This window comes from Cebus imitator, unplaced genomic scaffold (genome assembly GCF_001604975.1).
Source record: "Cebus imitator isolate Cc_AM_T3 unplaced genomic scaffold, Cebus_imitator-1.0 Scaffold174, whole genome shotgun sequence".
Taxonomy (NCBI): domain Eukaryota; kingdom Metazoa; phylum Chordata; class Mammalia; order Primates; family Cebidae; genus Cebus; species Cebus imitator.
The window spans coordinates 2,225,990-2,238,708 of NW_016107489.1; the positions used below are offsets into that span (position 1 = coordinate 2,225,990).

General features: G+C 40.1%; 1 protein-coding gene across 3 annotated transcripts in view; it reads right to left on the minus strand.

The window, feature by feature from the left end:
• The window catches only part of ANKRD42 (ankyrin repeat domain 42), an 81,248-nt gene that overhangs the window by 14,032 nt on the left and 54,497 nt on the right, over positions 1-12,719 (minus strand). For all 3 annotated transcript variants that reach the window (XM_037744440.1, XM_017544918.2, XM_037744441.1), the window contains exons 9-10: positions 11,633-11,808; positions 3,869-3,995 (exon numbers count right to left, since the gene is read on the minus strand). In XM_037744440.1, coding sequence (XP_037600368.1) covers positions 3,869-3,995; positions 11,633-11,808 — 303 coding nt within the window. The remainder of the gene's footprint in view (positions 1-3,868; positions 3,996-11,632; positions 11,809-12,719) is intronic.

Sequence of the window (12,719 nt, forward strand, 5' to 3'; positions counted from 1 at the left end):
ATGGTGATGGGGCCTTCCCAAGTAGCCCCAGCTACTTGGGAAACTCAGGTGGGGGACCTCTTGAGCCCAAGAGGTCAAGGCCACAGTGAGCTGTGATCATACCACTGCACTCCAGCCTAGGTAACAGAGTGAGACCCTTCCTATAAAAGAAAAAAAAGGGAGGAAAAGTTGTGTAAGTCAGAGAGGTAAAAGAGAACAAGAATAAGTAGGGTCTTCTAAATCACAGTAAGCACTTTGGCTTTTACTCTGAGTAAAATGGGAAGGCACTAGAGAGTCTGAGTAGAAAAAGAGCATGATCTGACCTTTAATATGATTACTCAGAATACTGTTTTAATATAATTACTCTGGATACTGGGTTAAGAACAGACTACAGGGTAGGGGAGTGGGGGATATGGGGACAGGGACAGGAAGTAGAAGACCTATCAAGATGTCACCAACAATCCAGACAAGAGATGTTGTAACTTGAACCAGGATTTTTTTCTGCCTTATCACTGGATGGTGAGGGGAAACACAATTCCCAAGGCATCCTAGGTTGGGTCCCAGGAGGGCAATCTAAGAATATACAGTAGTAGTTCTGGTACAGAAATTAGTAAAGGTTAAGATTGGGGATAGAGAAGAAGAATGTCAATTGTGGAAGCCTAGAAGTTCAGCAAATAAGAAGGGAATATCATCCCCAGGACAGAGTAACACAAATATATTTTATTGTGTTGTGAGTTTGGTCTACTGATGGATAACAATAAAAATCAAAAGACATCCCTCAAACCAATACTTGCCCAGTTTTTCTTTACAACTATATTTAAGATCAGGGTTTGCACCCAAAGAATAAATGTCTTAAGATGCACTTAACACGGCCATGTGTGGTGGTTCTCGCCTGTAATCCCAACGCTTTGGGAGGTGGAGGAAGGTGGATCACCTGAGGCCAGGGATTTCAGACCAGCCTGGCCAACATGGTGAAACCCCACCTCTACAAAAATACAGAAATTAGCCAGGCATGATGGCAGATGCCTGTAATCCCAGCTACTTAGGAGGCTGAGGCGGGAGAATTGCTTGAGCCTGGGACGTGGAGGTTGCAGTAAGCCGAGATCATGCCATTGTACTCCAGCCTGGGCAACAGAGTGAGACTCCGTCTCAAAAAAAAAAAAAAGGGGGGGGGGTGGCGAGGCACAGTGAGTTACACCTGTAATCCCAGAACTTTCAGAGGCCGAGGCAGGTAGATCACAAGGGCAGAAGATCAAGACCATCCTGGCCAACATCCCGGATGTCTCTACTAAAATGCAAAAAGCTAGCCAGCCATGATGGCATGCACCTGTAGTCCCAGCTACTCAGGAGGCTGAGGCAGGAGAATCACTTGAACCTGGGAGGCAGAGGTTGCAGTGAGCCAAGATTGCACCCCTGCACTCCAGCCTGGCAACAGAGCAAGACTCCATATAAAAAAATAAATAAATAAAATAAAAAAATGTACTTAATACAAAGTGGAGAACAAATGCTAGAGAAGAATTAAAACTTAGGTGTAATTAGAAGAAACACTGCCACTTCAGCTGATATGAAACTGCATTCTGGCACAAACGTAAAGCAATTAAAAAAAGCTGTTCAAAAATCACTTACATTAATAATATTTCACACTGATAGACTATTCCATAGCTATTTGACTAAAAGTTCCACTAAAGACTATTAAAATTGTAATGATCTTAAACAGGGTTAGAGTCATTGACACAGGCTCAAATCCTGGCTCCACCTCCCACACCCTTTCTACACCCTCTGCGACTTTACACAAGTTACTTAACCTCTGCATTAAGTCTTCGTTTCCTAATCTGTATAGCTCATGGAGTTGTGAGGATTGCTTGAGATAAAGCTTGTCTGGTGTGCAGCATATAGTAGTGCTTAGAAGTAATACAAACAGCTGTAGTGATAGTATAGAAATCTGCTTTAGAAGAAAAGCAAAGGAAACCAAAATTTAAAGCTCATTAGTAGGAAATAATTGCTCCATCACGAAGTACTTTTCCAGACTACAAAGAATCTAAGAACTTTGAAGAAGGCTCTTAGGCCAAGGCTAACACTAAAAAAAATTCTACATCTCAAAACACTTCAAACAGTATAGAGGCAGTGGACAGAAACCTATATGATATGATTTGTGAGATACCAAGATGGCCCGATTTAAAAAAAAAAAAAAAAAAATCAGTCTGCCACAGATTCCTAGTGTCTAAAATCACATTAAGCGGTAGTTTCATAGGGTAGCAGAGAAAAAAACAGAGTATTTTGGCCTAAGGTTTTTGCCTTCTGCTTAAATTCCCAAGTACCCATCCAGGGAAGAATAACACATTAATCTTAATATTATTTTTATTTTCTTTTTTTTAAACTAGAGCCAAATGTCAGCTTATCAAAGATTTAGCTGTTACTCTGAATACAGTTAGCACACCTCTTTCAGAGCTAGATTCAGAATTGGGTGGAGGAAAGGGAAACAGCCGGTTCTAAGAGTGTGAGGTAACAAGACACAACGAAAGGAAAGGGCAGAAAAAGCAGAGAACAAAGAAGGAAATCCCTGCATGGTTCTCTTTCCAGACCCATGTTTGATTAAATCAGAAGTCTCCTCTCCTATCTCTCTCTGTTCTCTGTTTATTCTGGAAAGTAGCAAGACAAGCAGAGGGACAGTAGGATAAAAGAAGCTCGAGGTATCCTCTATCCCAGCAGCTATTAACTACAGTGGTCCCTCAGTAACAAAAGGGATTGGTTCCAGCAGGCCCCACAGACACCAAAACCCACAGACGCTAAGTCCCTTACATTAAAATGGTGTGCAGTACGTACATATCTGCATATAATCTATATGCATTCTCCTGTATACTTTGAATCGTCTCCAGATTTACTTACTGTAGTAGTAAACAATAAGTTCTTATAGTTTATTATTTAGGGAATAATGACAAGGGAAAAAAAGGCTACAGATGTTCAGTACAGACACAGCTATCCTTTTTTTTCCTGATTATTGTCTATGCAAGTTTGGTTTCATCCATGGATGCAGAGCTCACAGATATAGAGAGCCAACTGCAATTACAGAGGTACCATACCCATTGTCCAGGGAGCCAATGTGGGGTTAAGGAAGTGAAAGATAGAGACAACTATGCACTTGCTCACTGCCTCTAGATGCAAGAGCATTCTCTAATGGGTACTATAATCAGGGAACACAAGACCTAGTTTCAGATGTGTGGATGGGCAGTCTGGCCTGATGAGAATGTTCAGAGCCTATGTCAGAATGTCAGTTTCACAAGACGAAAGGAGTTCTGGAGATGGGATGCACAACGATGGGAGTGTACTTAACACTACTGAACTGTATACTTAAAAATGGTTAAGATGGTAAATTTTAATTTATATGTATCTTATCACAATTATTTTAAAATTCTTAACTCCTTTGTCATCTGGGGGCTCAGGAGAAAAACAGGATGGACCCTAACACCCTTTGGCAAAATGAAAGAACAAGGCCTGGCGCGGTGGCTCACACCTGTAATCCCAGCACTTTGGGAAGCTGAAGTGGGTAAATCACAAGGTCAGGAGATCAAGACCAGCCTGGCCAAGATGGTGAAACCCCATCTCTACTAAAAATACAAAAATTAGCCAGGTGTGGTGGCAGGCACCTGTAATCTCAGCTATTCGGGAGACTGAGGCATGAGAATCACTTGAACCCAGAAGACAGAGGTTGCAGTGAGCCGAGATCACACCGCTGCACTCCAGCCTGGGTGACAGAGTGAGACTTAGTCTCATAAAAAGAAAAAAAGAGAGAGAGAGAGAGAAAGAAAGAACAAGTTGCTGACCAACAAACCCTCACATGGCATTTAGAGAGGTATTTAAAAACAAATCATTAAAGTTTTAAGGACATTACTTTTCAGCCTCAAGCTGTTCTTTCTTCTGCTTTAAATCTTCTTCTGTTATCCCTCCCAAGTGTTTATAGTTGCTCTCGGCAATTTCCAGGAGGTGTCTCAATTCTACAACTTTCTTGTAAGCTCTCACTGCAAGACAGAGTCGAATAGGAAACTGGTTAGACACATAACAGCTCGTGTCCACCGGGTACTGGTCTTCTGGAGCATATTCTTCCTCTAGACTAGTGTCTGTATGGTTTGGAGATGGGGGTGGAGGAAGCATGGTATATACAAAGAAGGATAAATATCAGTAACAGAATACTAAAATGAACATGCAATGAAATACCTAAATGGAGAATTCTCTCCCTGCTACTGTAGCATGTATCAGGTTGTTATGACTATTAATGCTATGAAAAAGAAGGTTTTAAAAGACTAGCAGTATTGGCCAGGTATGGTGGCTCATGCCTATAATCCCAACACTTTCAGAGGCCAAGGCAGGTGGATCACCTGAGGTTAGGAGTTCCAGATTAGCCTTGCCAATGTGGTGAAACCCCGTCTCTACTAAAAATACAAATATTAGTGTGGTGTGGTAGCACATGCCTGTAATTCCAGCTACTCAGGAGTCTGAAGCAGGAGAATCATTTGAACCAGGGAGGCAGAGGTTGCAATGAACCGAGACCTTGCCACTGAACTCCAGCCTGGGCAACATAACAAGACTCCATCTCAAAAAAAAAAAAGGCTAGCAGTATTGTAGGACTAATGATAGATTACAGGACCATGCACAATCTACTATATATCGGAAAATTAAAAAAACTGAAATATGCTTGATTACTTTAAAGTAAACCAGAACTAACACATCCACAAATTTTGTGATCGGTCACTTATAGCACTTACGCAAGAGGATACTAAGAGAACAAAGTATGTGGAGAGTTATTTTGAACTATTCTTCAACGATCAGAACTATGATTTTTCCATCCTTTATGGCAATGGTTCTCTACCTGGGGTGATTTTCTCCTCCAAGGGTCATTTGGCAGCCCCTGAAGAAATTTCTGCTTGTCACAGCCTGGGAGTGGGAATAGAGAGGTGCTACCGGCATCTAGTAGGTAAAGGCTCAGATGCTCCTAGACATCTCACAGTGCACAGAAAAGTCTGCCTCAACAAAAATAATTATCTGGCACAGAATGTCAAGAGTATAGAAGTTGAGAAACTGCTTTACAAGACCAATTTAGCAAATCACAGCCTCTTCTTCCTAACACCCATGATTTATCTATCAACAGATTAGAGCTACAGTTTCTAAACTGCATACACCAGAATCAAATGGGATGCTTTTTAAAAATGTATGTTCTTGAGCCCCATTCCAGACCTACCAAGTTCAAGAATATGTACTTAATAAATTTCGGCAATTTACAAGTCCTTTTACAAGGACCTCGGGTGGGCGCAGTGGCTCATGCCTGTAACTCCAGCACTTTGGGAGGCCAAGGCGGCAGATCACTTGAGGTCAGGAGTTCGAGACCAGTCTGGCCAACATGGTGAAACCCTGTCTCTACTAAAAATACAAAAATTATTTGGGTGTGGTGGCACATGCCTGTAAATCCCAGCAACCTGGGAGATGTAGGTTGCAGTGAGCCAAGGTCATGCCACTGCACTCCAGCCTGGGTGACAGAGTGACACTCTGCCTAAAGGAAAAAAAAAAAAGTTCCTCAGACAATTCTAAAGGGTAGACAGGTTTGGAAACCACCATAACCATTAGCAAGAAGGTAGAGGGGAATTAAGATTTAAAATGTCAGAAAAGACTGAAAGAGCAGTGGGTATTTAGCTTATATAATAATTTCTTTAATATCTGAAATTATATGTTTCGTAAGGCCTGTTCTATGAAGTCCTCAGAGGTAAGAATTAAGATTAATTGGGGAATTAGCTCCAGAAAGAAAGATTTCAATTCAACAAAGGAGAAAATTTCCAGAGAAAACAATAAAAATGATCGTGTAGTTATGCAGTGCCTATGATGTCAAGACACTGCACTAAGTACCTTATATATTTTAATCCTCACAGAGAAGAAATGCTTTTCAAAAGAAGACATACACAGAGCCAACAAGCATATGAAAAAAATGCTCAACATCGGTAATCATTAGAGAAATGCAAATCAAAACCACAAGGAAATGCCATCTCACATCAGTCAGAATGGCTATTAATAGAAAGTCAAAAAACAACAGATGCTGGGAGGTTGTGGAGAAAAGAGAACATTTATACACTGCTGGTGGGAGAATAAATTTGTTCAACCATTGTGGAAAGCAGTTTGGCAACTTCTCAAAGAACTCAAAACAGAATTAGCACACGACCCAACAACCCCACTATTGGTACGTACCCAAAGGAATATATATCATACTATATTCATACTATATACTATCTTCATACTATAAAGACACATGCACATAAATGTGCACATGGCAAAGAAATGGAATCAACCTAATGTCCATCAACAGAAGACTGGATAAAGAAAATGTGGTGCGACCAGGCAAGGTGGCTCATGCCTGTAATCCCAGCACTTTGGGAGGCCAAGGTGAGCAGATCACAAGGTCAGGAGTTCGAGACCAGCCTGACCAACATGGTGAACCCCGTCTCTACCAAAAATACAAAAGTTAGCCAAGCATGGTGGCGCATGCACGTAATCCCAGCTGCTCAGGAGGCTGAGACAAGAGAATTGCTTGAACCTGGGAGGCAGAGGTTGCAGTGAGCTGAGATCATACCATTGCACTCCAACCTGGGCAACAGGGAAGGAAGGAAGGAAGGGAGGGAGGGAGGGAGTTATTTATATACAACTTAGGTATATACCTAAGAGAAATGAAAACCTATGTCCACACAAAAATGTACACATGAATGTTTATAGCAGCATTATCCATAATAGCCAAAATGTGGATACAACTCAAATGTCCATTAGCTAATGAATGGATATATAAAGTGTGGTACATCCATACAAGAATTATATTTGACAATAAAAAGGAATGAAATACTAATCCATGCTACAGTGTGTATGAACCTTGAAAACATTATGTTAAGTGAAAGGAAAGGCCACATATTTCATTCAAATAAAGTATCTACAATCAGCAATTCTATAGAGGCAGAAAGTAGATTAGCAGTTGCCCAGAAGAGTCAAGGGGCATGTGGAAACATACTCAACATCATTAATCATTACAGTACAACTAGTTCTTTTTGCCAGAATAACAGTTGGAGAGAAGGTAGGGTGGGGTAATGGGGATGACATTTCTTTGTAACTTGATAAAAATGACATAAAATTGGCCAGGCACGGTAGCTCATGCCTATAATCCTAGCACTTTGAAAGACCAAGGCAAGCAGATCACTTGAGGCCAGGAGTTCAAGATCAGCCTGGTCAACATGGTGAAACCCCATCTCTACTAAAAATGAAAAATTACCTGGGCTGAAGGTGTACACCTGTAATCCTAGCTACTCAGGTAGCTGAGGCACAAGAGTCACTTGAACCCGGGAGGCAGAGATTGCAGTGAGCCGAGAATACGCCACTGCACTCCAGCCTGGGAGACAGAGCAAGACTGTGTCTCAAAAAAATAAATAAATAACAGACATAATATTGATTGTGGTAATGCTTAACAAATCTGTGAATATACTAATAACCACCCAATTGTATGTCTAAGTAGGTATATTTAATAATACATGAATCATATCTCAATCAATAAAGCTATTTAAAATAAAGCTGTCAGGAAATCCTTAAAGAATCATTAACTCTGAGCCTCACTGTAGGGTGATCTGGGTGGGCTGTTGGTTAGGAACCCCTGACATCAGCATCTTCCGGTTTTCCTTTGGTTATATTCATCAGGGAAGAGGCTTCCACTCTACCCCAGAGAGTCAAGTATTGTCTGACAATGTTCTGAGGACTTTTTTTTAATTAGAAAATAAATCTAGACCTAAATCAGAAAATTTCTTTAGAAAATACAATTTTGGTACAACTAGTTCTTTTTGCCAGAATAACTGACACTCTCCAGAAACCAAGAGGAAGGGAACTCACACTTCCTGAGCCTCTATGATAAGCTAGGCACTTCCCATTCTCCAGTGTACTAATTTAACCCTTATACTATCTGTTGGGGTGACATTATATTATATTCTCATTTTTACAGATAAAGAAACTGAGGCTCAGAACGTAACACAGCTAGAAAGTGGTGAAATTCTAACATCTGAATCCAACGCCTGAGCTTTCTTCACTCACTGGGGCTGCCTTTGATTTGCTTAGCCTCAGTTCAAGCATATCCTCATCTCACTTCTATCAAAGAGCTCCACTGAAACAGTTCTTCTCAACCATTAGTACAAACCATGGCTCTCTTGACCAAATACCATTAGAAGCAAAATTCAGATTGCTCATGGTATGAAAATATTCCTCTTAGGAGGCAATGTGTGTGCTGGCAAGAGCTCTATATAGGGAAGCCCAAAAGCCTTGCTTCCAGTTGCTGTGTGACTTTGGACAAGTAGCTTAGCTTCTCCGAATCTCAATCTCCTTATCCATCAAATGAGGATACTATACTAAATAAGTGTTTTTTGAGATAGAAAACAGAGATATTTCCAGGTGCGGTAGCTCACACTTGTAATCCCAGCATTTTAGAAGGCCAACGCAGGTGGATCACCTGAGGTCAGCAGTTGGAGACCAGCGTGGCCAACATGGCGAAACCCTGTATCTACTAAAAATACAAAAATTAGCGAAGCATAGTCGTGGGTACCTGTAATCCCAGCTCCTTGGGAGGTGGTGGCAGGAGAATCACTTGAACCCGGGAGGCAGAGATTGTAGTGAGCCAAGATTGTGCCACTACACGCAAGCCTGGGTAAAGGAGTAAAACTGTGTCTTGGCCGGGCGCGGTGGGTCAAGCCTGTAATCCCAGCACTTTGGGAGGCCGAGGCGGGTGGATCACGAGGTCAAGAGATCGAGACCATCCTGGTCAACATGGTGGAACCCCGTCTCTACTAAAAATATAAAAAATTAGCTGGGCATGGTGGTGCGTGCCTGTAATCCCAGCTACTCAGGAGGCTGAGGCAGGAGAATTGCCTGAACCCAGGAGGCGGAGGTTGCGGTGAGCCGAGATCGCGCCCTGGACTCCAGCCTGGGCAACAGAGAAAAACTGTGTCTTGAAAAAAAAATAAAAACAGATGTTACCTACCTTATATGCTTACTGTGAATAATGGAGAATACATGGAAGTGTTCTATAAACTATAAAACACTACTGAAATGTAAGCCATTTTGTTAGGATTTTGAGGAACAAAAATTCTGGTAGGAAAGTAATATGCCAGTAGCCAAGCCCAGCAAAAATTCTACAGAAATTAAAACTTGCTCCAATTACTAGACTTCAATTTAGTTTCAATATGTTCATGTAATATAATAAACATAAAACTATGATAAGCTAGCATCCTGCTGCCTCTCGGAAGTCCATTTGCATGAAACCACATGTCTCCTTGAGAGAAAGCACTCCTACTTTTACTCACTGACTAATCTGGAATATAGGTCATAACCACTTGTTATGAACTGAATGTGTCTCCCCAGAATTCATATGTTAAGCCCTAACCTCCAATGTGATGGTGTTTGGAGAGGGGAGGGTTTGGAAGGTAATTAGAGTTAGATGACATGAGGTAGGGCCTTAGTCCCATGGGATTAGTGTCCTTATAAGAAGAGAAACCAGAGTTTTCTCACTCCCCCATGTGAGGACATAAACCTGTCAAAGTCGGAAAGACAGCCCTCACCAGAAACCAATCCTACCAGACTTTGATCTGGGACTTTCAGGCTCTACAGCTGTGAGAAAATAAATTTCTGTTGTTTAAGCCACTCAGTCTATGGTATTTTACTATGGAAGTCCAAGCATACTAAGACAATATTCAATGGAAAAAAGACTATCATTCAGATGACAATTATGAAAAATTAAATTTGGAAGATACATGTCTCCATAATGCAATTAGTATGAAAGAAAAAAAGTTAAATCTATAAAACTATTTTAGAAAATCCCACTAACAAATATGGTAAGTTATTAATCTTGTTGTCAAGGAACTCAAAGAGCGGATAATCAACACTTTCATAGCTTTAAACAATTTAAAAATCGAACCAGTTTAGGAATAAGCAAATATGGAGAAATCATTTATCTGTTTACCAATGTAACCCTTGAACCTAGAATAGTGCCTGACACATAACAGATACTCAATAAATACATGTTGAATGATGGGAAAGAAAGAACTGACAATGTACAATTTCAGTGACTACTTTTAGAACTATCTTGAGCAGGTTCAGAATGTTTTCTGAATTCCAGAAAGCAGGACTATTTCTGATGCACTACCCTATTCTGTAGCCCAGGGCTGTGCACACAGTAAATATTCAAATATGAGTTGAAGAAAAACAAAGCAAATCAAATATGTATTGGATGAATGGAATGTTCCTTATCCATTTTGCCTATCAAAATCCTGGCCACCCTTCAAGACAAGCCAAATTCTACTTCTGAAAAGCCTTCCTGCTTCTCTATCCTGAATGAATAGTTATTTTAAACTTACTACCCTTCACCAAATTCCCCAAGCCAGAAATCTAAGTCACCGTTGATTACCTTCTTTTTCTCTAACACCTCATAGCCACATCTATCAGCAAATCCTAAAAGGCTGAAGTGAAGCAAAACAAGAAATGAGATGTCCAATATCACTGTTAGTTACAGGCCTACATCAGGAAACTCTAGGAGCCCAGGAAATCTGTGCAGATATTCTACATCTGTTCTTGTACAATTCTAATTTAGTATCCTTGGAATCAGGATATAATTATATCAGGAAGTTCATCCTTTTCCCACCTAATTCATACCCCATCTGAAATGCTATGCTCTTTTCCACCTCCCAGTCTATCATTCCCGGAACAGATAGAGTGATACTGTCTTTAAAAATGAATAAGATCACATCATTCTCCATCCTGAACTGCAACAATGTCTTTCTATTTAAAATAAAATCTATATGCTGAGATTTTGTAATGAAAAAAGGGAAAAAAATGAACAAATAAAATAAAAATCTAAATCTAAAATGCTTAACAGACCCTATACGATCTGACTGGTCCCTGCTGACCCTTCAAAACTATCTTTTGCCACTTCCTTAGGGATTCCACTCTAGCCACACTGACCATTCCCAATACTACATAATGGCCTTTACATGCACTGTTCCCTCTGCTGGCATGTTCTTCCAAGATCTTCATAGGACTCATTCTCATCACCCAGGTCTCTCCTCAAACATCACGACCACAGAGAGGCCTAATGATTTTCTTATCTATAGCACCACTCTATTTTCTTTATATGTCTATTTTCTTATCCATTACTTATCACCTTCCCTCCTGACTACCACCACTCGAATGAAGTTCCTTTGTATTGTTCACCATTACTTTAATAACTACAACAGTGGCTGGCACATAGTAGACAATAAATATTTGTTGCTATTATTGTCTGTAGTGATCATCTGCCAACTAACCGTGGCAATCCTTGAGATGTTTCTTTCCCAGTTCCCTTGAGCTACTGAAGAAAATACTTAAATATTTTCTTATATAACTTTCCATCCCCTGAGGGACAGAGGCAATGTCTCACACTTTTTATATATTCAACAACCCTAGTACAAAAACTTATATTAGTTGTGGTTCCTCCAAAAATATTATCAAGTTATTTTACTTTGTAGGCAGTATTTGTCTTCATAATAATTTCCAAATTTGTGGCAAAAAATTGCTATGGTACTTCTGAAAGGATAAATCACAACAGAGGCAGCATACTTACTTCTGGCATCTGTTTTATCCGAGTCACTCAGACATAAATCATCCTTGGCATCAGTGCTTCCCTCAACACCATGTCTTATAAAAAACTTCACATCATTTTCATCAATTTCATTCTCTTCATCGATATCATATTTCTGTAGCCCCTCTAATAGCTTCACTGCTGCCAAATGGGCAAACCTGTAGAAGAGAATCAATAAATTAATCAGATTCATAATCTTCTTCAAATTGGAACTGCAGCTTGCATTTAACTTAAGGAATTACACTCTGTACACTCTGCTACCAATGCGCTCACCAGCCAAGGAGCCAAAATCTGAAGGTCAGTGACAATCTGACATATATTCAACTACGTGAGAAACACAGTTACTTGGGACTAAGGACAAGTATTCGTATTAAACACTGATTCTATAATTTTTATTGGCAAAAACACACTGGGAATGGAGATCCAATATTAAAATAACATGTGTTATGCTCTTAAGCACACTCAACTGAATAGAGGACCCAGAATCACCCTCCCTGATTACTTACAGTTATTGCCTTTTCTTGGCCTAATTTAGATTATAAAATTTTTTTTAATTCCAGTTTTAGGGCTAACTAGTAATACAGCTCTAGACCCTTCTATCTCCATCCTTCCTCAAGCCAAACCATTTGATATGGCTTTGAAATTTAATTTTTAAAAATGACCTTTCCATTCATGTTTTCTAATTCTCCTTAATCTTTCCCACATTTCTGTGAAGATTCCAGTAATGTACTCTTGGTTTTGGAGTTGTTGTTGTGATTGTATATAATCTGCATATTTTCCACAATTTTGCCAACTGGAATTTTTAATATATTTTCTTAGGACTTGAAGAATTACTCACTAAACACAAAAACCTTAAAACCTATTTTCTCATACTTACATAACCAAACACATACATTACCTCCTACCAGGTAATGCAAATCATTAAAGACATAGTAATAAACATATGCCGGCTGGGCGCAGTGGCTCACACCTGTAATCCCAGCACTTTGGGAGGCAGAGGCGGGTGGATCATGAGGTCAAGAGATCGAGACCATCCTGGTCAACATGGTGAAACCCCGTCTCTACTAAA